The 25,925-nt window shown below is 35.2% G+C and overlaps 1 protein-coding gene across 2 annotated transcripts; it reads left to right on the forward strand.

Annotated features, from left to right (window-relative positions):
* Positions 1-1,005: 1,005 nt before the first annotated feature.
* tfc (triforce) lies at positions 1,006-24,246 on the forward strand. Of its 2 annotated transcripts, XM_017137753.3 has the most exons (5): positions 1,006-1,585; positions 8,047-8,511; positions 17,326-17,429; positions 21,806-21,914; positions 23,701-24,246. In XM_017137753.3, the coding sequence occupies exons 1-5, from the start codon at positions 1,363-1,365 to the stop codon at positions 23,949-23,951; spliced, it is 1,152 nt and encodes a 383-aa protein (XP_016993242.3). In that variant the 5' UTR covers positions 1,006-1,362; the 3' UTR covers positions 23,952-24,246. The 2 variants fall into 2 exon arrangements, with proteins under 2 accessions (XP_016993242.3, XP_016993243.3); XM_017137754.3 differs by lacking the exons at positions 1,006-1,585; positions 8,047-8,511 and adding an exon at positions 13,325-13,540.
* The last annotated feature ends 1,679 nt before the right edge of the window (positions 24,247-25,925 follow it).

Here is a 25,925-nt window from a genome sequence, read left to right on the forward strand (position 1 = left end):
TTTTTGCAAAGTTTAACCAGTTTATACCCCCTATTGAGCTGAAAAGAAATCTTAAGAAATCTCTAAATGGCTTGAAGCATGCATTATAATATTTGACAGCTTTATGGTTTCTCTTATCTTGGAATTAAAAATTTGACTTTAAGTAAGTGCAGCTGATTTTGCTGTTAAATAATAAAATATAAATTCCATTCAACCAAATTATAGGATGGAAAATTCCTGGAGAATCTCACTCATGGTAAACTGTTTTGCAAAGTAATATAGGCCCTCTTTAAGGGCCCTCTTAAGTGCCAAGTCAAGGCCACTTGGGTGCTAAAAATAGCCGACAAAGCCAATTCGCGATGCAGAACACTAATGCCCATCCGTTCCGAGCATCTTCGTCTATTGCACACCTGTAATTAAAAATCATGAGACCCATCGCCGTCAGAGATCTTCAAAAGAGGAGAAAAAGGCGTTGGATGCAGCGGCATTTTAGTGGTTTGCTGTCTGGTCCGGTCACTTCAAACGAGTCTCTCCTCGACTTCGTTGGCTATATTATATAGCCAGAGAGAGGGACGGCAGATCGGGCCAGCTGACCGATCCGCAACGATCGACGGTTCGGCGAGGAGTCGAGCGAGGAACTCGTTTTAGTTGCGTTCAAACGCTTTAGTCTGTAAGTTAACACGGCGGCCGAGAAAATCGTACAGATCGTATATTATATCGTATAGCGGTGCTCAAAGCCTAGATGTTAACTCTTCGGTGGATCGTCGCCGAATGCGAGCAACTTTTGAGATCGGTTCACAAAAGACCATAAAAAAAGTGGGAGAGACCCCGAAAGCACTCCAATTCTCTCGAGTCTCAATCTCTAACTCCCTCTCTCTGCGAAAGCGGAAAGAAAGTGAATTGAGTGGAGATCTAACTGGGTGATTACTTAATCCGCGACCAAGCATCGAACCCAGGTCTTTTAAAAAATTCACTTTGGAAGGCGAAAAATTAATGACTTAAAGACCCAGACTTCCAACCCCGCCCCCTTCGATCTCCGTTGACAGTTGGGCGGAGAAAACCGAAAAGTATTTGAATATTAAAACTAGATCCGAGAGATACAAAACATTTCCCCCGAATAACATTTTTGATAATTTAGAAAGCGAAGCTGCATACCAAATAAGCTAGAGATTTGAAACCTGCGAAAGACCAACATCGTTCAGTTGGCTTTCAGTTACAGCTCGAGATCGGAGGTTATTATACCATACCATCCCAGCCATAACTTGCTTTCGCCCCGGTTTTCGGTTTCCAAAAGAGATCTCCCGAAAGTGCACTTGCAACTTTTACAATTTTACACTTGGTGTCTAAAGATATTCGCGTGAAAAAGTACAAAAAACGGTGATAATGTTACGCCCCACGATTATCGTAGTGCTCATCTCGTTGGCCAGTGTCGATTCCGGTCATAATACACCCGTTAACACAAAAGTACCGGCAATGGGACACATAAGTAATATTCCAAACGGTTTCCATCTCAATCAAAACCCACACATCGAAGGGAATGCGAGTGACAGCAATATTATGGCCAATATCGGAGGAGGTGGAGGAAATAGTGGCCGTGATAAGAGAGGTGAGTACTTGGCCCCTTTGAGGCACTTTCAGAAGTGCCTTCCCATTGTGGTAAATCCGTGTCAGGGTCAGAGTCACTCGGTCTCTTGGACATCTTCGAGAGGCTGTGTCAATTGATTTGCAAATATTAACAATTGCTCTTGGTCAGATTGCTTTGAATCAATCTTTTTCCTTAATGTGGTCTTAATGTGGGCGATGTAGGCGGAAATTGTGTGGTATTTCAAGGGTTCCGTGGGTTATTAGCAGGTGAAAAACGGGGAAAATGCATTAGCTAATCTATAAAGTGATTAATGAACATTAGGAAAGCAGCGTGATCGATTGGCTACCTTATTATTGTTATGGTTTTAATTAATGGTCATTAGTCCCTAATAAACATTTAGAAAATTACCTACAATTTACTTAAATATTCTACCTATATTACTGTATTTAAATAAAATATTTTATTACATTGGAATTAGTATTCTTTTTTATAATATTTTAAAATAATTTATATTTAAAATAAAATATAATTCCTAAATATAAAATTCTTTCTAAAATCTTTAATTTCTTTTATATTTAATTTCCATTATATTGTATTTAAATTATTTAAAAAAGTAGCAATTGATTGATCCATTTTTTATAAGACAAAATTTATGGCCCGCAACTGATAGCTATAAAACATATTAATGTACCATGTTAAAAATCAATACGATTAATGGTTTCGGCGAAAAGAAAAATGTATTTTGCCAGCGTTTATTTTGGAAATACAAACAAATCTAGTTTTTCGCTACCAACAATGCAAATCATAAAAGAATTTTTAATGAAAGCAAAATAAATTTGCATAAAAAATCTCTACACATTTATCTCTACTATTCCTGCGTAGCATATCAATTTGCAAGCTCATCATGTGATTTTCATATGTGTTTTACAACAACAGAAAAAGCAGATTTGAAAAAATCCGTACTGGCTGTTATTAAAATGCTAATCGAGTGTGTTTCCCATGCACCATTTGGCATTTAAAGATTTCGCATTTCATAAACATATGAGAGCTTTGGCACAATCACAACGAATCAGAGGCAAACTTTATCAAAAACCGCCCCTGATTTCGATTTCGTGATATATATAGATTGTATTTATAACATGGGTAGGTGCGTTCAATGGCCATCTTCTAGTTGCATAAATATTCAACAATAAAACGAAACAAGAAATCCAGTTTGAATAATATTTCTCTCCACTTTTGGGCTGCTGCTCGGATTGACTTTGTTTTTATGAAATTGGAATGCCGGTGACCTCAGAATATTAAGTAAAATATTGAGTAGAAGAAGAAAACACTGACGCAAATCAGAAAACGCATTAAACAATATTAAATGCAAAAGCGAATTAAAGCTGAGTTTTTACCTCGTGACATTTGGGCCAGAACAAAAGCCGCCAAGAAGACAAACACGTGCCCACAACCTTTCCCCAAAAATGGCCAAAAAGATTAATGAGTCTCGAGAAGGCAGCTGAAAACCAAAGGCAAAAAAACCAAATTCGAAAAATAAGAGTTCAAAAACCTCTCAATAATTACTGGGTATTAAAGCCGGCAAAGAATTTTGATTTGCATTGGAAATTAAATTCGTGATGTTCAAAAATTAGCCGCAGATGTCCAAAAATAAAACGTGTGCTTACGATATATATGCAAATGTTTTTATTAAAATGTAAGAATAAGCTCAAGAGGCCCACCACTTAAAAGGGCCATTTGTCAAGATAACGTAAACTATTGTTTTTCGTTTTAATTATTTGAATACTCTTCAGTAGCTCTTACATATAATTTAGCTTGGGTATTCATAAATTTTGATTTTCTATTGTATTTTTTATTTATATTTATTTTGTCTACAACTTTGTTCCCATTTTAAAAGTGATACCAATTTTAATATTAATTGCTAGGTCAGTGATTAACTGTCTTATGTTAATTATAAGTAGCTTTACATTTTTAACAAAGTAATACTAATACAGAAACTAAAACATAAATTTAACCTGAATTTATTAGATTAAAGTATTATTTAAATTGGTTTTGTTAGTGTCAACACAATAAAAAATTGTTTAATACCTGGCAAAGTATTTAAAGTTTAAATTCAAGACAACCGCCTCCTATAAATAAATTAAAAACATAATTTCAAACGGAATTTAAAAAAATATAAACGAGTAGTCAGTTTATTTTTAATGTGAACACAAATAAAATGACGTGTTTAATAACTCAAAAAATATTTCAAGACAATCGCGTGCCATAAATCATTATTCTCCGCTTTGTTAGAGTATTTTCCACATCAGCCTATGAATATAATTACACATTTCAGCATTGAATAAATAAATCTTTCAGGCCTCTTAGCTTGACATTGAACCACGGCTGCCAACCTAACTTCATAATGATCTAATATATCAAATGTGTGCATATGAAAGACCGATTCTTGGGCACCTTGGGTGCGTCGTCAGTCAGAAGAAGTTTGACCACAGCTCTGAAAACTGAAATCTGAAATACGAGAGCTGCGTAACGTATACGCCGCATTGGCTGCTCATGTAATTACCCGAAACAAGAGATATACAAGCCGATTGCGCAAGCGTTTGAAAAAGTATCTTTATGGAATGTGGAAGCTGGTCCACAAACAGCGAAAAAAACAATCGTTTAGCGAGCGGAATTGCGAAATCCTTTGTCTCTGGGCAACTCCTCGCAGCTAATTGACCTCTTTTCAGCCAAGCGGCAATTGCAATTGCACGGCCCTCAAATACTTTGCAGTTGCAACTTCAGAGTTTCAACTACAGATACATTTTGCGACGGTTCTTGGCCACAGAATACAAAATACAAATTACAAAAGTACAGATGCTGGGGTGGAAATGATTTACCGCTTTGGTAGGTTCGTTTCTCACTCAAGGCAAAGCCAACATCCTCAGCGAGTTGTCATGATTTATGGGGCCTGTGCAAACGACAATTAGCCGGTCCAAGTATCTGCTATATAGTTGTTGCCCGATATAGATACACATCGCCACATCACAAGAGACACAACTGGGTCGCCAAGTCGTGAAGTTATTGAATGCCCAGGCGATCGACAACTGCATTGAGAGAAATAAGTTAAGAGCTTGCTCCTTTAGATTGGAGATCTATAATATCTGTTTAGTAAACATAAATACTTTTAAAATGGATAGATAGAGCTTTATAATTAAACTATATTAAAATAAATTTAAGTTCAACTTTATTAACACCATAATCTCAACATCTTTAAAGATTTCGTAAAAAAGAAAATGGAGTTATTTTTGGTTTATTAATAACTAGCGACTTGTAAAAAATGTTTCAAATCGCACTTTTCAGTAAAAAGTTATGAGCTCTTTTCTGCTTGCATAGCTCAATCTTTCTCGCACTCCCTTTAGCTTTAAATTTAAGCAAACCAAAAATTTAGTTTACTTGAAAAGAGGGCTTTGATTTTTACCTATTGATAGCTGGCACCTTCCAACGACAATATCAACCTGATAAATATATCGACAATACCTAGTAAAAAAATGAAAGAATTCCAAATAGAGGAAGGCGCGGAGTTTTGGAAGGACCCGGATCATGTCAACTGGGTCAAATCAATGTATTCTCTGTTTGCAAAGGTAGAAGAAAACCATCTTAAGATACAAAACTTGCATGTCGAATGTGGAAAAATTCGTCCTTTGGATAATGAAGAGGGAGTACTGGATGAGGGAATGGCGGTTCGTGTTCAGGAATTGGTGACTATGCTAGATGAAATTATTGGATTTCAGTACGAGAACAACGAGTTGCGAAAGGAAGTCCAGAAGGAGGTGTGCAATTATACCAGTGTTTACGGCATTTGTATTATTTCGGAGGAGGCAATTCAGCTGCTCGATGAGTCATTTGAAGAGCAAATTTTGGAAATCAAAAAGAAGCGTGAGGAAGTAGACGAATGGCTGCGCGATGTCAAGGAGCTATTACCGAACCCAAATGAAGTCTAAAAAAGAATTACCAGTTGCAATTTATATATTTTGTGTTAAATTAAATTATTATTTAATGTTTAAATTATTTAAATGATTTTTTAAGTGCACTTTTTTATCATTGATCGGTGATTGTGATCAGAACTTCCCCCCTCCTTCTCTTCGAAACCTCAAGAGCATTTAGGCCATCACGTTTCAACTGTTGTCATATTTTCTGCCCGACTTTCAATCGGTCAGTTTCAAATGGCCTGCAACAATGGCACGTAAATTATCTCGCATAATACTGAGTTAACAAGCCAAGGATTCCGATTCCAACTCTTATAGAGAACAATAACCGAACAACGAACTCAAAGTCTCTGCTCGTTTGTTCGAGTGCGTTGAGCCGCCTTTTGTTCTCCATTTCGATGGCCAACTCAAAGATTCGGTCCAATTCCAGCTGGATTGGTAATTAATGCCCAAATTAAAGTCTTGTTCGATGACTTGCCAATCCGCTGGGAATTCAAAGCACCTTAAATTCTTGGCAAGTTGTTAGAAAACGTTCACAACCGCCGGCTCGGGATTAAAGTAATTACTTCAAATAATTGTGTTCGAGTGGAATGAACTTGAAGTTGTGATGGGGATTAATCAATTATTTTCAGATTTATTATTTTTAAATTGTTTATAAGATTTAAACAATTTTGTAATGTTAAATATGTACTTCAATCAATTTTATTCAAATCCAGATTTACATTACATTATATGAAAGTTAAATACTAAGCTAATAATAATATCTTGCAGGTTCTTAAATTTTAAGACACAGTTCAATAACACAAAGTTTGAGCCAGAAAATCGTGAAAAATATTTGGATAACCTAATAAATTGTAGAAAATCTTTGATCTCGAACAAACGAAAATAAAATGATTGGTTAAAATAAACTGACAGCTTCCTAAAGCCAAAGTTTAAGCCAGAAAATCAAGTGAAAATATTTGAAACACGCAACAAATTATATAAAATCTTTGTTAATCGATTTACTTTCCCAATTCAGCTTTCCAATCCATTACCCCACAATTTTCACTTAATTACCGAAGACACGAACTTTCGATTAACAGCCTTTTCGATCTCAAATAAAGATCTTTGCAGTCGATTTACTGCCAAGTGCTTCTCGGCCATTCAGGGAGTCCAATTTCATTAACCGAAGGCAATCAGATAAAGCGCCGAATTATCCGCCATAAAAAGTCAAGTGAGCAGAGGCCTTGTTTTCGGTAATCCGGCATTAATGTTTCACCTGACACATCGTACACACTTCAAGAAACCCCCTCGAAATCGCCTCCAAGCCCCCAGAAAGCCGCACTCAATCACAGACAAATGTCAGGGCGAAATTTTCAACTCTTTTCGGCGGCGTAATATTTCGTACTCTTAACGATAAGCAGTGAACAAAAGAAAATATATTAAAAAAATATTAAAAACATTACGTTAATTGCGTAATAAATTTTACTCAATTTTTTCTGTATTTTTCTTTGGTCTGTGCAGATAAATTTAAACCAAAATGCCACTCAAATTAGGAGCTGAGGGCTGGGCGGGGCATCAAAATTTATATCAATTATTTGGCAATTTCGGGCTCATCACAGGGAGCTGCGGAAACTGGAAAAAAAGGGGCATAAAACGACTGCAATCCGCTTAACAGCTGGGTAGTAAAAGTTTTTTTCATACGACCTTGACACACTTTTTTTCTGCTTTGGGTTTGAAAAATGAGATGAAATGGCAAGTGATGATGTTTTGATGGGAGACCTGGAATTCAATCATTACCATATCTTCTCACTTTCATTCGGCAGAAGTGAGGTTCAAGAGCCACGATCAAACACTTTATAAGGTGCCTCATAAGGGGCCTTCCCCCGATTCCCAGACTTTTGAGCGATGTCTGCGTGTCACTTCCAAAGCCCAAACGATGTAATCAAAAAATCATCAAGTGACGAGCTCATCATGATGCCCTAACATGGATATAAAAAATCGCATCTTTATTGCCTAACTGTTGCCATTAACTCGCTATTAGGGTATATAATATCACACAGAAAATAAATTGAAATGAGTTAGGGGTAAATTCGACCTTATTTCGTAATGTAAAATTGATGATTCATACCTATCAATGAGATATTTTATCATAGAGTTTTAATTATACTTCTTTAAAATATTAAATGTGATACTTTTTAAAAAAATAATGTAAAATAAGATAAATTTAATCTTTATTCATATCAAAATGATATTTAAAAAGTATTAAATTGACCTGGACATATCGACCACCGTATGTGATATTTAGCCACAAGGGTAACCAAACTTCGGGGGGGATTTTTCTTCTCTTTAAGGTTTCTGTTTTAATTACTTTATTTTCAACACCTCAACGTGGGTTGTCAGTCAGTCCCGCACTTTATGTAATTACCCTTAAAAATCAAGACTCGGGATATTGCACAATATTTTTCCAGTGACCCACATACTTATAAGACTACTTGTTCGTTGATTAATTGTGGCTGCATTTTTAATTTTTAGGCGCCCAACTGGATCAGAGCGAGATAGCCCGCCAGAATCAGATAACGCAGCAGATATTTGCCAACTACTTGGAGCGCCGGCTGTTTCCCAATCGAACGGCTAACCAAAAGATACCCACCATTGCGGATATCCTGCCCAAGCCGAAACCATCGCCCAGGCCGCGTCCTCGAGGATTTTCGGCCAGTGATGGAGGAAATTTTAAGAGGAGTGGTGGTGGCACCCAAAGGAATCGCCTGGCAGCTGCCTCCGCCAAAAGGCAATCCACTTACAATCGTAAGCGATTAAGGGAGGAGGAAGAGGAGGAGCAGGATCAGGATCTGGATCGGGATCAGCAGCCGCAGGCCAACCAGGAGGACTTCGACTACGATGTGCAGGAATCACTGCAGAGCGTGGAGTCTGAGCAGCATGATCAGTATGTGGGCAACATTTTCCATCGGGATCCCAGCGAAAATGAAGTCGATAATGGTGGGTTCAGAAATTTTAAGAGAATTCCTTAAGAAAATATTATTTTTGTTTTTTAATTAGGTGATGTGTAAAAATAAAATAATTTAAATCTTGCTTTAAGTTTCTAATTAATAAGATATTAATATAAAATAGTTTCTTACTATTCTAAAGTATTTAGTTTTTGGATGTGAGGATTCTTGAGCATTAGTTTAAAAATCAGTTTAATTTTTAAATACCTAAAAATAAGACTGATCGTTATAGAAACCCATATATTTATTTTATGTATAACAGGCAACCTGCTCTTTTGCTCTAAAAACCATCAATCAAATCAACATTTACCCACACTCATTGATAAAGTGATCAAGCGCGGAATTTGTGTTAAACCTCACCTTCCACTTTACTTAGAGGTTATGCCATTAGGCACGCTGTCCATCCATCAATCCACTTTAATTTGTTTAGTTCCACTCAATGTGGTTCAGCTACCGGCTGCAGCATCATTACAATTATTATTATGTCATGCCATGAAATTATTTCTGTTTTTAAAAAAGGTCTGTTGTAGCATACCCTAGCCTCAAGCCGTTGTCACTCTCAATTCAATTTATTCCTTGAAAAGTGGTTTTGTTTTCATTCCTTTTCGAGTTCATGAAAATTCCATTTGAGGTTCGAAAATTACAATTGACGTTCCGAAACGTTTTTCTGGCTGCCCTTTTTAGGAATTTTAAACATTTATCTTGCAGTTTCTTGAAATTCTTCATATAAAGTTGATTATTGAATTGTTAAAACATTTATGTGAATGGTTTAAATGGTTTTTTGGTGTTTTTGTTCAATTTATAGTCTTCTTTTGGTATTCATTTCCTCACACTTTGTTTTATTAGCTTCTTTGTGAATTTAATTCTTTTTCAAATATTTTTTCTTTTCATCATCTTGTTTTGAATTTGTTTAACAGCTTCCCCTCTTGATTTCAAACTTATTTCACACCATTTTTAGTGGAACTATTCCAACTCATTACCCGCACTTTTCAAGCATTAAACCTCCTTCATTATTATTTGCATTTCGCAGCTTTTTTGTTAGCACTGATCGCTTTGTCGCCTCCGGGACCACAGTGCGTATGATGAATGGCCTCGGGCTGCATTTCGGTTGAGTTTACATAACATATCAGACGAGCCTCGTTTTGTCAGGCTATTTACACAATTTAAAGGCGAAAAAATTGGCAAATTTATGGAGTTTTTATTTCACTTAACCCAGGGTCGAAACTGGTTGCCAACCGTCCCTCCACTTTTTTTCGCACCGATTTTAACCCTGAGCAAAATCTTCCGAAATAATTTTACGACCACGAATTGAATCGAATCGCGTTTATTCGATTCGAATCAAGACGACTCTAGAAGTAGTTCGATGACGGGATTTTATTTAACTTAAACGTCAAACCATTAAAATTTATTACCCACACACGAAGAGTCGCAAAGGAATGTGAAACAAAAGAGGTGCCATAAAACTCAAGTCGAGGAGACATTGCACCCACTTTTCAAAGTTGAGAACTAGTTGAGGATACTTTGTTAGCGAATCTTTTAAATTCAGTGCGACAGTCGCTTGAGATAAGAATTTGCATGGATTTTTGGCAAAATAAAAGGAAGTGAAATATGGTTTTTAAAAGGGGAAGATATTGTTTAAATTTATTGTTTTTATCAGGGTATTTTAAAATCATTTAAAAAATAATAATTTAAATTCAGGCGCTCATTGTTTTTGATTTTAGAATATCAGAAATTTTTTATTTTAAGTGGAGAATTTGCAAAATAAATTAAATCTGCACGTTTTTACAATATAAAATTTAGAACACCCCTTCTAGATGTCATAGACCATTCAAAACTCAAACTGGAACGAGTTATCTAGTTCAACAAACCACCTTAATCGCTCTCTTGGGCCAATAAACCAACAAAAAGTGTATTTTTAAATTAGCATACAAAAACTGAGTTTGAATTTGAATTTCCATTCCATTAGCGTCATATGAATTGTAAAAGCATAGGTTTGAAGATCCATCAGAGGCCATTTGTTGCGTAGATTGTGACGAAGGTTTGCCAGCTCAATTTTTGTTTGAGGGGATTCACCCGAGTCGAATCACACGCGAGGGTCAACTGAGGGGAATCTCTCGATTCCAAGAATGGTCTTACGAAATCTATTTTTGGATAATTTATGCAAATCTCCAAGGGTCATTAGCCAATGGCTTATTATATATCATTATGTTTATTAAAATATATCTACAAATTAACAGCCCATTCATGGCAATTAATGGTTTTATAATTTATAGTAATTTCATTTAATTGTTAACTTTAGTTAATATTGAAATCACTTCCGATTTGGTGAATCCCCTAGCTAAAAAACCTTAAAGAATTTTAAAGTTTATAACCTTGGTTTTTAGTGGATAGCAATGAACTCGTCGCCTATATATTTTTCTCAACTTCTCTAATCTGGTTTGTTTAGCATCTGTTGCATACGAAACTACTGAAAATCTGAATAAATACCCATTAAATTTTCAGCTGCTCTGAATCGTTTCTTGTTTCACCGCGTCCATGTTTCCAATTAATTAATTAGTCCACCCCTGAAGAACTGCGAAATTGAATCGATGCCGCTTACAAGATACCAGAAGATACCAGAAAAAAAATAATTTAAATCACGTAAGCAAAGAAACCGAGAAAAAATAAAACAAACAAAAACCTGGCGACAACATAAAGTTGTTTTTCATGCTAAATGCAACAAGTGGCTGCCACTTTGGTCTTGGTTTTTCGACTTCGGATTTCTTCACAAATTGCGGCCATAGCAGATGCATTTTTTCCTCCTCTGCCGGGTTCACTTTGCCTCTCCCATCTGCAATTGGAATTTTCGAATTATTTTACAGCTACTACTGCTGACATTTTCCGTAAAAAGTTGTCAATGGTTTTTGTCCCCTTCGGCGGGACAATCAATTTTTATGGCCGACTCTTAATTGCCGGCACAATATGTGCTAGGAACTTAATGGCTTTACAATTTGGTAAAGAACTTCAAGCTTTAATCGCTGAAATTATGAAGTGTTTATGCTTGGAATTAGGCAAGGTATTTTATAAGTAAAAAATGTAGAAAACATGTAGAACAAATGAAGAAAACCAGCAGAAAGTGATAATATTAAATATTTTTACCGATAAAATTAGTTTTATCTCCATCACATCTCCAAAATAACCCCTTCCAAAAACCGAAACACCTAATCTTTCCAACCCACATTGCTGACGTCAAAAAGCTGATCTTATTATTATCCCACCATTTATCTTCCCGTCACTTCTACATATGTGATCTCTGACAAACATCACGCATACGCAATGTATGACCGTATAAACCAGCATTCGCTGAATGAAAAGCAGCTGGAAACGAACAATCTAAGCCAAAAAAAACTAGTTCATCATCTGCATCTCAAGGTCGCCGTTAAGAAATTCGGCCAGCAACAGTAAGAAATTGAGTTTTCTGGTTCGCAGACCAAATTCAAAGCCCACATTTGAAATGCATCCAGTCCCGGCTGGAAATTGCGTAATCCGAGAACACAGATCAGAATTCAGTTTGAAATGAGAAGTGAAGAGAACATAGGAGATTGAAGCGGAGAATCCGAAAACCGCAGAAGTAAAACCAGAACTTTGAAATGATTCCACTTTTTGTACCCGGTAGTTTAAGAGTATGTTAAATTAGCCTAGATTTATGGGAATTCTTTTATTTTATCTGTATTCCATTTATATTTTATTTAATTAGCCAGTGAGTCATTGGTATTTCTTCCGGTTTCTTTTGTTCAAAGGGGAATATGTGTTGAGATTACTTGACAAAGAATAAAATATATAAATTAAGAATGTTTATTAAAAATATATAGATATATTTGGTTTGTTATTTTATTGAGGAAAGAAATACACTAATAATCTTTTTCAAAGGCCTTAACTTTAACGAAGATTAAAGAGTCCTATAATACTTTATTTTATATTTTAGGAATTCATAAATTCAGGATTTAGTTGTTAACATTACAAACCAAAGATTCTAAAATTTTTTAAAAAATTTTACAAATTTAAGTTATTTTTTCCTTTTAATCGTAATTTTTTGGTGGAAATTTGGCTACCGGGTAACTCAAATTCGAGCCTTTAAAATAGAGCGTTCTTATTAAAGGTTTGGTGTTCGTTTCACGTCACGTTTCACCTTGGTGAGTCTTCGGATTCGGATTTAAGATTCAGATTCCGAATCGGCTTCAGATGCGGCTTGAGCTCTCGATCTCCAGCTGAGGTTGTGTCAAGTGTTTGACAAACAACCGCAAGTGTCCGCCGACCGTTGGCCATATCCATGAATCCACATATATCCATAAATGAATAACCATGTATGGTCGATCTCGGCTGATGTTAATCTTTCGGGTCTCGAGATTCGCTTTTTTGCGCCAAACAAGTTCGTCTTCGAGTCCGAGTCTTTGAGTCTTCGGAGATCTTGGACTCTCTCAAACCAGTTAGCCAACTCCAAAAGATCTCTCTGAGTCATTTTCTCAGGCAGCTTCATCTCCGAATCTCTCTGAGAGAAACCTACCCGAATTCTGCCTTGGGTTGAGCCAAGTTAAGCCGAAAGAGTTAGTTCTTCGACAGCCGACGGTCAGTTTGGGCGCACGCCTGCGCATTTTAGTTAATACGATCCAAAAAACGGAAAAACGCAAGTTTCCGTCTCCGCATTTCTGCCAACTTTCGATTTCATATTTATCATATTTAAAATAATTCATTATTTGAACAAAACAACCAACGACCGAGAAAAATATGCGTTGAAATAACAAAAGCGAAATTTTTTCTATACATTTTACAAAAATATTTTACGGAATTTTCAGGGTAAAAGTGTGCGGAAGTGTGTAAAGCAAAGAAAAAAACAAAACATTTGCATATATCTCATAAATATACATAAATATCTGGAAACATGCAAAAGTATTTCGTTTTGACTGTGATAATCTCCATCCAAATGCTATGCATTTTGGACAGGACAATGGCGTCGCCGCCGAAAGGAACAGGTCCTGTAGCGGGTAGGTTTTTAATAACTATCCATAACCCATTGCATAACCCATATACGATAAAGGAATCCTGACAAAAAGCGAAGCAGACAATATAAACTCACTTTCACTTTCTCAAATTGGGTTGGCTGGTTTGTTTGGTTTTATTTTGGTGGGGATGTGTGAAGTTAGGAAGCTTAATTGAGGAGTTTCGAGTCTGAAATGGGTGATGTATATAGTATAAACGATGTTTGGACAGCTACCGTTTTCTGCCTTTCTGCATTCCATTTTAATTTATCGCGGGCTCTCGCTCTCTGTTTTTGGCCCAATTCGATTTGTTTTTGGCCTTTTCAGGTTTTTTGGTTCGAAATTAGTCAAATGTTCATTTGTGCACCTGCCTGCATTTTTATTACCTTTTCTGTTTGGCTGTTGAAATGTTTGTAATAAAACAAGCCAATTCGTTGACACAAGCCACTCATCAAGGGAAAAAGTAAAATAAATCTGTATAAAAGGCAATATAAATCGCTGGAAAAAGGCGATCAAACACAATTTGGGTTAAAATCGATACAAAGGCAGCAAAAAAAGTGAACTGAAGGTCAGGGTTAAATTGGTAAAATATATAAAAAAATGTATGCATCATCCAGGCTTTAACAAAAATGTACTTTACTAGTCTCACTTTAATCTTTAATCTAATCTTAATTAAACAAAATTGCAGCTGTTGAAAAGAAACATCAATTTATAACATTTATAAAAGTCAAAATCCAATCATAAACTTTAAAATATCAGAAAAAAACCCATTTAAATATCGAATATTCTTTTGTTTGCTTGCAAGTCCAAAAAAATTTGCATAAAACACGAAAATATTCTTCTATTAAAAATATATATATTTTGCAGGAAGCGACAGCGATAAATGTGCTTGAATGTCAGGTTAAAAAGTTAAGAAAGATAAAAGTTATGGAAAATAAACTGCACAAGTCTGGATATATTTTTTTGTGTTTTTTTAAAATAAGTTTTAATAAATATAAATTTAGTTTGCAGTTTGGAGGATTATGGAGGTTCTACCAGTTCTTAAAATATAACCAAATTGACATTGACTTTTCGGCATTCTGCTTAATTGCCTCTTGAGCCGACGAAACTGGTTTATAGCTCTTATGATAAATCGCCTCCACAGACGCAAGAAACTATAATCGACTAGTGTTTGCCTAAAAAATTAATAAACAATCAATGAATAAATATATATTTCATTTTACGGTTATCTTTGAAGTTGATTGGCGAATGAAAGCTGCATGCAAATTTCATGTTTGCTCGGATCTTAATCAATTTGGCACCTTTAATTTGTTTCAAGTCTGTCTTTTGATTATTTCGAGGGGTGAGGATGAAGATGGCTTCGAGGAGCAGGAAGAGCTCAACCGGTATTTCATATGGCTCATATGCCAGTTAAATTAATTAACAGAGAAGCCTTAATTCCATGATGCAACGTGAGCGAAATAATTTGCATAAACTGCAGATTGCAGTGAAAGTAGAAGAGTCAGGATTAACTATAATAGGTGCTAAAATAAATTACATAATAAAGTTAGCCCCTAAGCCATCAATTAGTTTCTACAGTTGTAATATATATTTCTTCATATTTTTCTTGTAAATTAATGCTAATCTCATTAACATAAAATAGCATAATTGACATGTTTTACGACCACTTACACAACCAAATAAATCATAAAAATATTTTCAATTAGCAACTGTTTAACAGGGGTAATAAATAAATATGTTTAGCGTGTTAACCAAATAGTTGGCTAATTTTACCAGCCTAAAAATTTAAAACTACATGAAAAATCAAAAAAAAATAGCTATATAAATATGAAGAAACTTTAGGAATTAAAGCCTTGAGTCAAATAAAAAGCAAAAAATAATTACCAACAAACGAAGATTATTTAAAAACTTGTATTAAAATATTCATCTTTTTCTTCAAATTCTTTAAATTCCGAGGTAAATACACGTGAAGAAAATTTCGTAATTAAATGCTTTGAGTAAAGTAAACTACAATAATTATTTATAAAGAAGCGAAGATTATTTAAAAAACGTCAATAAAAATATTAATATTTGTCTTAGAATTCCTTGTTATTTCCTAAAGTTTGTCTTTATAAATGAAGAATTTATTTGTAATTAGCCAACTCCCTGACACCCAAAAACTCTTGCCAAATCTTCGCATTGTTTGGGCATTGCTATAAACTGACTTTTTGCATTGTTTACGATGGGGTCGAAAATGTTAACTGCTTTTTGTTCATGTTTTCACACGGACTTCACGGCCCGGTGTTCAAAGTAAATTTATTTCTTTTTGGAGTGAACCCCTTGTCACTACGCCCCTTCATATATCAGCGGCATTCGACAATCGCCATCAACATCAACATAAAACACACTTTTAGCAAGGTCTTTGCAGAATGTTGGTGGCTGTAGATGGGCAGACATGGCATATGATTAATTAATAAACATTAGCGGAAAGACAGTTACGAAACAAAAGGGAAACCGTTTCGCTTTTTTCAAAGATTTTTTCTTTTTTATTTATAGAAAGAATATTTCGTAAGTGACCTTCACATACTTAAGATCAAACAATGGATTGACCTTTATTCAGATTTAAACAAAAATTAGTTCTAGTTCAATCTGGATTGGAGTTTGTGCGTCACTGCGGATTATGCTTAATTCGATGGGACAAGTCGAACTGGTTCTCAGATGAATTCCGAAAAGGGAACCAGTTCCCAACGTGAATTTGTTTCCTTTTGACATCTGAACGGACAGACTTTCATAACTCAATTTGTGGTCATCGTTCGCAATTAGTCTTAAAGTCTTTTGTCCACCTGATCTATAAGATGTCCGTTTAAGGTGGGTTCGGCATTTAAAATCACAGATTAAGATTGCTTTTATGCGGCAGTTAATTAGTCAATTGATGAGACAATCGAAAAGTGAAAGAAAAGAACTTTAGTCTTTAAATCAGACTATAAATTATATGTCTCCTATATCATTTATAGTTTAATGATTCTCTTTTTTTGGCAATTCCTAAAAATTTATAGACGAATTACGATCAAGTGTGAATCAAGCACAAGGCAACCCGCCTTATAAATGTTTATAAACCAAAAGAAGCGCAAATTGTCTGCATATAAGCATTTTTATTTTGGGCGTTTCGAATAAGTTAAACAAACCAGTTTAAGTCCTTTTAATTTTACGAACTAACCAAACATGTGAATACGTTTATTTTAAGTGCCGCAGAAACTAGATATCCGTAGCTTCATTTTGGTATACTTAGAGGATTTATAGATTTTTTATTACAACAAATTTGTATACAATTTAGTAAAGCAAAAAAGAATGACAATACCCTCGAGATGGCAAAAAACATATCTTAAAAATACTTTAAGATATCTAAAGTATTAAAATTAAATGAAACTTTTTTAAATAAAATTGTAGAAAAGCAAAAAAAGAATTAAAATGACTTTGAGATGTCACAAAACTTGAATTAAAATAACATTATTGATATTAAACATATTAAAATCGATTAAATATTAAAAACAAATATTATATGTTCTAATATTAAAAATATGAAGTTGTATAAAACTAATTATCATTTTTAAGTTAATTTTATTTGATTCCTTATTTTATATACCTAATTTTTTCTGAGTGTATCATAAGGAAGCGCCAGTCAGTTATCCTTAAGTCGCAAACGTCACCCAGCCCATTTCTGCCTCGTTTTTCGCATTAATTCTGTTAAGATCGTTGATTTTTCCATAAATTCTTGAGTTTAATCCTCCGTCCTTCTCGATCCCTATTTTTAGACTGCCCCAACTGCGTGGACGAGTCGCAGTACACGCCGAACAAATGGACGATGCCGCTGCTGAAACTCGGGGAGAAGCGCTACTACCTCGGCATCTTCTTCAAGGTGAGCCACTCAGTCGCATTCCACGCCCCACAAAACGGTCCATAAACATGAGCAAACCACAGACCGACCGACCGAATGCAACTGACCCATCGGAGCTGCAAAGCCAACGGTTCCACAAAAGTCCGGTTTGATGGGTCTCGGATTTCTCAGCTGCCGTTGAAGATTGCAAGATGGCTTTTGCATATGGAATATTACAGCAGGGGCGGTTAAAGAAGCTTAACTTCATATATTACACTGGTCAACAGGTTTCTGGTTTAGTCGGGGGTGTGGGAGAAGACAGAATATGGGGCTACATAATATACAATATTTATTTTCTTAAATTTTGCTAGTGATATTTGCATTATTTAACAATCGAGAGTCTTAAAAATTAGCCACGCATGATTGAAGGGTTTTTACATCTCATTATATAGTGTGGCATATTTATATCTTTATCGCAAAATCATGCTCTGTTTTTAAAATAATCTTGACTAATTTGCCCACCATTTCTTTGTTAAATAAAATTAGTCAAACCAATTATGAATTTAAAAATTATGCAAAAATGTTTTTTAATCAGTAAACTGAATTATTATAATACTATTAGTGAGGTCTGACGTCAATGCAAATTTAAAATTAGGTATAAACAATCAAATTTCTTACTTACATTAACTTTTTACTAAGAGATAAAATATTCTCCAATTACAAAAAATCATTATCAGTGGAAATTAAATTTTCAATTCAATATAAAATTGATATAATAATAAACCGCCTTAGAATGACGCCCAAAGTCATCTCTTAAATAAAAGCTGTTGACAGAAACATAAAACCAAGCAAAATCGCACCAATTCGACCCTGAATTAATTTATCTAGGGTATCAAAAAGAGGCGCGTGTTTGGCCACTGATCAGTGGATATAGCAAAAATCGATAACAAAGCGGCTATTCATATTAAAAACAAATTAGTCAAAGCATCAAAAAGGCGTTCACAAAACCGCTATCGTTTTTTGTGTGACCACGGGTCGTATGAGTAATAGATAGAGAAGGAAAGAGATATTTTACTGCTTCCAAGTTAAAACTGAATTATATTTTCATATTCATAAAATGCACGGTAGAGTCTCCTTGAACTTTAAAGGTAGGGTCATAAAATTGAAACTGCTTCACCATTGTAAAAATAATCAAATGCGTATCGTTAGTATTAATCAATGGGGCAAAGTCTTTCAGGAAGAGGTTAGATGGTGGATTTATAGAGGTTGGTTTGGCGGACTAATAGATTTGCAAACTGAACCTTGTCTTCTTAAAATTGAAACTATAAATTTTGGGTGAGAAGGTTTTGTTTTTAGGAACCAATCCTTAGGTAGAAATAAAAAAGACTAACTGAATCATTCATGTAAATTCCATATAAGCCAAACCTGCAATAAATATCTCTCTTAAAAACCAGAATCGTATCTTCCCAAACAAATACCGTTTAATCCGTAACACAATCTCTCAATTGCTTGGAATAATAAAAATGTTTTCGTTCATTTTTTATTCGAAAGCGATGACAAATAAATCTTCACGATTTTAATTCGACATTTGAACGCTTTAATTGCAGAGCACAAAATAGCACAAAAGCACAAATAAATAAATATTTAATCAACTTTCGTTGCATATTTTTTTGTTTATGAACGTTTCTGATTGAGCGTGTAAATAAAGCAATTCTATTTGCTGTTTGCCGCCGGGATAAACAAAGGAATGAATTAATTATTAGCTCGTTAATTAACTTAAAAAAATCCATCTCCCTCTAACCAGTCGGCTGATTAGGCGTTAGATACCGAAAGCCACCCAGAAAACCGAGACCGAAAAACCATAAATATTCCCAAATTTGTTTTCTCTAACGGTAACTCGCTCTATAGCTATATCTCTTGCTATCTCTTTTTCTCTAACACCCACAATTGCTTAGCCAATTGTCAAAGCGATTAAAATTTTAAGCATCTCAAAAGCTCAGAAGGTTGGCATTTTAATTTGAATTTAATTTTTAATTCGTTTTATTTGTTGTTACCCTAACTGTTATAGGGATTCAAAATTCGGATGTTCACTTTAAAAATCGTATTTATGCATTCCATTAAAATTTGAATATTTATTATGATTGTGCTTATCTTTACGACCCGGCTTTTAATTAATTGGAATTTAATTATTGAATCGCTTAATTTTTTATTTTATTCAAAATATAGTAAACATAATATTAAAGTAATAAATTGGATCAATATTTATTCTAAGAATTTTAATTTTAGTTCAAAGTTCTTAATCATCAATAAAAAGAAATTTGAATATTCATTGTTATTGTGATTAACTTTACGACTCTAAAAAATTATCATAATTAATGTGATTTAACAAGTTATAACATAACGGTTTCCATCAGCTAATAATACATTTTTAGAGCATTCCCAAGTTCAGAAAGTTTAAATATTTAATTTCTATATTTTTTTTCCTCTCGTTTGCTTTTGGTTTTCTTTCTTTTTGACCAGTTAATTAAACACGCATATCAGTTCCAAAGTGTTTTCCGATTATTTATGGGAATATCTAATTAAGAATTCTACCGCTGCCTTTTATGAATATCTCAAAAGTCATTCAGTTTTTGGGTTTTTTCACTCTCTTTTTAGCAGTGGCACAATGTTATGCAATACATATGAGCAATTTAATGCAAATTCATTTGGCGTGTAAATATGCAAATGAAGCAATTAAATTTTTTTTGGGGAAAATAAGACTTGACAACCGCACAGTCGGCACAGTTGGAGGCATAATGTCATTTTGGGCTTCACGCAGGCGCAAATCAAATCAAAGCTAATTGAGAGGTGGGCTGTGTGTTAAGGTAGCTGCTGGTGCTAATGACATTAACAACACGGCCAATATTTTGTTGCCACTCAATTGAGTTTTGTGTAAACTTCAGTCGCCTAATTGGTAGCCATTGCCTATTGCAAATGATTTAACAGAATTTTGTGGGTCGCAATTTGATTAAGGTAAAAAATGTTGGCAAATGTTTGAGACTAGAATATGATGGAGAAATCAAAAAAGATATGTGTACACTTTAATAACATTTTTTACAATTAAACAAAATATACTTTTCCAAGAAAAAAATAAGAAACTACTTAGGATATCAAAGGATTTTTAAAATCCTTTTTGAAGCTGTCTAAAAGTATGCAACAGAATAAAAAGCCCTTTGTTTCTTTTTTCTACTGCATACTTTTAGACACCTAAATAATTAATTTCTGTATTAATTTCTCTTTAACCTCTCAAAGTCTCATGAGAAGCTAAAATTCTTTGACCTCATCGTAATAATAATATTTCTGAGCCAAACAAAGACTTTCTTTATAAGTTAACCTTGTCAAAACCTTGACAACCTCAGAAATTTTCTTTATTTTCTTTATTCGCCTCGACCAAAATCAAAATGCGAGTCAGACAAGGCATTAACCTTCTGCAGTTTCCCTGACAGCAGAAATTCTGGCCCCATTAAAGGGAGCCAAAGGAACAAGGGGCTTTGTTATGAACCAAAGAATACCCATTTCCCCTCGGCACCTCACCAAACTAATTGACTTCTCGGCGGGGCGAGATGAACCTTTTACAGGCCAATAAACACTTTCAGGGGGAAGTGAAGGCATTAAACACCTTCCATCTTCCTCCTTTCCTGGGTGTTTTTGCCACATGTGGCATGTCAGTGTGGCAGGTTGTGCCGCATCTCCCGCGTTTATTCGCGCACAATTACGGCTAATACAATTAAAGCCAAGTTAGTGGGGAAGGGAGAAAGCAGCAGGCATCCTGCGATAGTTGCGTAATCGATTTATGTGCACATCAGCTCACAGCAGGAGATATATGGCCATCCGATTTTTTTGCTGTGCTCTAACCAACCAATCCTGCTAATGACCCAATGGCCAAAGTCCATTAGAGTTAATTGAATATGTTGTTTTGCGAGGTTTTCGACAGGATATAGCCCCTGAAACCAATTCAGATGCCAATTTCGATTCTGATAACATTTAGATAGGCCAACCGCATCAGATACAGAGAAACCAACACTAATTGGCTACAAAACCCACGCAGAGATCCAAAAGATAAACTCGATTTCCATGCGAATGCGTGACCAATGCCGCCCCTTTCACACATTCTGGGGTATGAAAAACCAGGAGAAAACAAATCTTTGGGTTCCTTTTTTTTCAGCTGGTTATTATTGACAAGTGCCGAGACTCGAGATTGAATGGCACCTTTCCAGTGGCTGCCGGAGGATTGAGATCTCTCGACTCTCGGAAACTGGGTCAACCGATTGCGCAAACACAATTATATAATCTTTAACTTGGCATGCATCTTAAATTCAATTCAATTCAATTTCATGTGTGTTTTTTCGGATTTTTTTCTTTGCTTTTTTCCATTACAGGCAAACTGGTTCAAAGCCACACAATATTGCCGGTACCATGGCATGCATCTGGCCAGCATTTCATCACAGGAAGAGAACGATAGACTGGAGAAGCACATACGTGACTTTGGTAAGTTGGCAAAAGGAGTCGGGGAAAAAAATCGATTTCGCCGGGCTAAATTGATTAAAGTGAGAAGCGTGCCTAGGATGGCATTTCATGTCGGGGGCAATCAAGAGTATTTATTTGAAATATGCTGTCTACGAAGCTAAGCTTTAAGGATTGTCATTAATATCTCTAGAGAAATGAAATCTCTGGGGAAGGTGTCTAAAAGTATGCTATAAAATATTAAATTTAACTTTAGCCCTATTGTACTTAAAGAAAATATTTTTCCTTATAAATGTTTTACTAAATAAAAGACTATGACTAAATGTAAGTATAATTCCGGCTAACTGCTCTCAAAAATATATTGTTGCATGCTTTTAGACACCTTACAAATTAGAACTCAAATCTAGATTAAATAGCAACTAGATTTGTTAATATTTAAAATAATTTTGCATTTTAAATTTATTCTAAAGTTACAAAAATATGTGAATTTTCATAGCACTTAGAATTATAGCAAAAAGTATTTTTCTTTAGTACTTTCTAAATTAAAATATATATAAATGTGTATTCAAATCTTTATAAACAACTAATCAATTTCTAAATCCATTAAGTAAGTCAGTAATAAATATCGGCACCTTCCATTGCAATTTAAGCACCTAGTAACTATAGCTCTGGATGTATTTACTGAACTAGAAAGTCAGTTTAAAACCCTTCGCAGCTTATTGTTATTTTCTCCACCCATTCGTGAGTGGGCGTGGCTTTTGCCCATGGCCCTGCGGCGGTCAGCTTTCAACAAAAATGTGCAACATTCACTTTTTCCGTTTGTCTGCTCTGGTCTATTGCCATGTGTGTGTTTTTATGGAGATTTATGCAATGGAAAGTGCACTGGAGTTCGTTACTCCAGCGCCCAATCTCCGATGCTCCGACCCCCATTTTTCTATGGGTTTTCGGTTACCAACTTCCGTGTATTATGGCACTAGAAAGTCCACTGCAAAGTCCAGTCCCCAGTTCACAATTCCATTCCCCCTGGTTCCATTCCTGCGGCATTTGCAAATGCCTTTGTTTGCTGGCCGGGGGTCTCTATTGTCATATTGATCGGCTTTTCAACCGATTTCAGTTTTTCAGTCTGTGGGCCAATATGAATGCAGCTGTCCAGCTGTCACAAGAGCTGTGTTTTGTCAGGGCAAAGATGTTTTGATTGGCTCCGTCGGACAGTTGAAAGATTTAATTTAATACTTTCCACCAGGCAGTAACTTAATCAATTTTTGTGCAGTTTTTGTGGTCTATAAATCAGATTATGTCTATCAGATTTTAGTTTTTAATTTATTTATGTGGTTTAGTTTTAAACTAGAAAACGCATTTAAAGTAAGAGTCACTTTTCAGCTCTTGTACATTGAAATTCTGTATTGACAAGGTTTTGTTGCATACTTTTACGTACCTTTAAAAGTACTATAAATTATAATTATCAGAAATATTATTTTGTAGCATACTTTTAGGATTATTTATAAACGTTTTTAAACCATTACCAATTGTTTTATACAAGTCTAAGAAAAGTGTAACATTTACATTGAAATTCTGCTTACAAAAAATTTGCAGCATATTCTGATCGACCTAAAAAAAATTATAATTATTAAATTAAAAATATTTATAAACGATTTCAAAGCATTAAAAAGTATTAAGTTTACCAAAAAAAGAGTTAGCAAAAATTTCCTCAAAGCCCATATACCTTTTTTAATAGTAATATCCAGAAAAAAACAATTTGCATACATATGTTACTCAAGCATAATCCCATGGCTTCTCATTTAATTTCCAGGCCTGGGCCACGAACATTTCTGGATTTCCGGCACGGACCTGGCCGACGAGGGCAACTTCTTCTGGATGGCCACCGGTCGACCCATCACATTCACCAACTGGAACGCCGGGGAGCCCAACAATTTCCGGTACGAGAACGGCGAGGAGGAGAACTGTTTGGAGCTGTGGAACCGCGATGGCAAGGGCCTCAAGTGGAACGACTCGCCCTGCAGCTTCGAGACCTACTTTGTCTGCGAAGTGCAGCCCAATTAAAGGGGGGATATCTATTTATCCATGGATCCAAGGATTCATAACCCTAATCCATATGCGATCAAGTGATTAACTAGTTGGGCTTAATTTGGCGTTAACTGGCGGTTAAGTAAAGGTGAATGTGAATGTCGAACACTCACAGCTGAAACGATCTAAATTCGCGTATTCATAGCTTAGTTGCGTAAGTGTAAAAAAATTCTTGTTGATAATTAGCTAGTAAACCTAATTAAATTATGCCTAGGATTGCCTGTATTTTCTCATGTAAAATATAAATAAAATGTATCATACAAAAGAAGAATTTATTTGAAATCCATTTAATATTAACTAAAATCTGATTAACCATTTGGGTGTCAAGGACATCATTTTAATTAGCAATTGTTAATTGAAAACCACAAAATAATAATATTTTGGCTTATTTCCCCACCTTTTTTAATTGGATTTATCTGTATAATTTTAAGCCAGCAAGTGCTACCAATCGTGAAATTAATGGCCATTTAACTTGTAACTTTTAAAGGCTACCGAGGATTTTTCACATTTTGATAAGCTTTGCATTTTCAGGGAAAATTATTATCACGAAAATAATATTCCCATATTTTTTAATTAGCCAAATCGATGGACAATCTGTATAAATTTGAACGGCAAAAATAATATCCATCAGAGCTTCATCGTTTTGCGGAAAATAAGCTCATTCCCATGGGGTGCAACGGTGCGTATGAGCAATCCATTTTGAACAGCACGCCCACTTCCCTTCATTTCCCGCCCTCAATAATCATGTTTTGCCATAATGCGCGCAAATAAAATTGAAAGTGGAAAGTGCCTGTCAGCAGTTGTCCCCCTCCCCCGCGGAAAATCCTTCATTCTCTTTTCACCTGACATTTTCACCTGAGGAAAAACGGAATGCAGCCACCTGTCTGTGTGGCAACTAAACAAAACTAATGCCGATAAAATAATCAGCTGGAGAGGAAAGGAAAATAAAAGAAAAAGGAGAAAAGGAAAGGATAGGAAAGGACTCCTCCGCTTCGAGATTTCCATCCTTGATTTACTTTGTTCTGCTCCAGCGATGAGAGAAGAGCTTTTGGCGAACATTGTTGCCAGCGGTTCGCGACTTAGGCGTCTGTCCCGTTTGTCCTCATCTTTATCCTTATCCCAGTGGGCTGTTTGGATGGTCCTCCCTGCTGTCCTCGAGTCCAGCTGTTCGCCAGGACTTCCCCGCTCGGATCCCGCGGAATTGTCGCCGCCGGCAAGGGCTAGTCACAAAAACAGGACCCGGGGGAACAGACAGCAGGACTTCGTTTCGGAAAGAGCCAGGATCAAGGGAGGACATGCGCAGAAGCTTTGGCAAGAGAGGTGAGCGAAAGAGAAATCAGCTGGTGCTGCCAGGACAATAAACTATGGGTCGTGCCTTAATTTAAAAGCATTAAAGTAATGCCCTTTACGGCAAATTAAAAAAAAAAAACATAAAATATTTTAAACATTTATTTATAGAACATTTTTTTAAAATTATTTTAATTCAACAAAGCTATATAAATAAAATAAATATACTCCAACTTTTTTTATCCATCAATCTCTACTAAAACCATATATTTCCTTATTCAATTTTTCAAAGACTTTATAGAATCGACGTGTGCCCATGCAAAATACTTTGTGACTTCACAAAAACAAATGTGACCCATGTGCCTATGTGCTGAGCTATTATTTAATATTAATTACTATTTTAATCAGTTATTTTATATTACTATAAAATACATGAAGTATCGTTGACATAATACAGAGAATTGAATAAATAAATTCTATCTTTATTTTCCCAAATTTTCCCATTAAAATGTACATTTTCCCAATTAATGAATTTAATATGAGCAAATATTACGCTTACTCACCAATTTTTACACCAAATCACTCTGTGTCCAACGTTAAGTAGCTCCGTTTCTTAGAATTAACACTTTAAATTTCGCTCGAAAATTTTATACCGCAGCATTA

Source organism: Drosophila takahashii, chromosome 3L, assembly GCF_030179915.1.
Source record: "Drosophila takahashii strain IR98-3 E-12201 chromosome 3L, DtakHiC1v2, whole genome shotgun sequence".
Taxonomy (NCBI): Eukaryota; Metazoa; Arthropoda; class Insecta; order Diptera; family Drosophilidae; genus Drosophila; species Drosophila takahashii.

Coding starts and splice junctions, on each gene's coding strand:
- tfc (XM_017137753.3), top strand. CDS start 1,363: ATGTTACGCCCCACGATTATCGTAGTGCTCATCTCGTTGGCCAGTGTC. Junction 17,430..21,805: donor ACCTCGGCATCTTCTTCAAG/GTGAGCCACTCA, acceptor TTTCCATTACAG/GCAAACTGGTTCAAAGCCAC. Junction 21,915..23,700: donor GAAGCACATACGTGACTTTG/GTAAGTTGGCAA, acceptor TTTAATTTCCAG/GCCTGGGCCACGAACATTTC.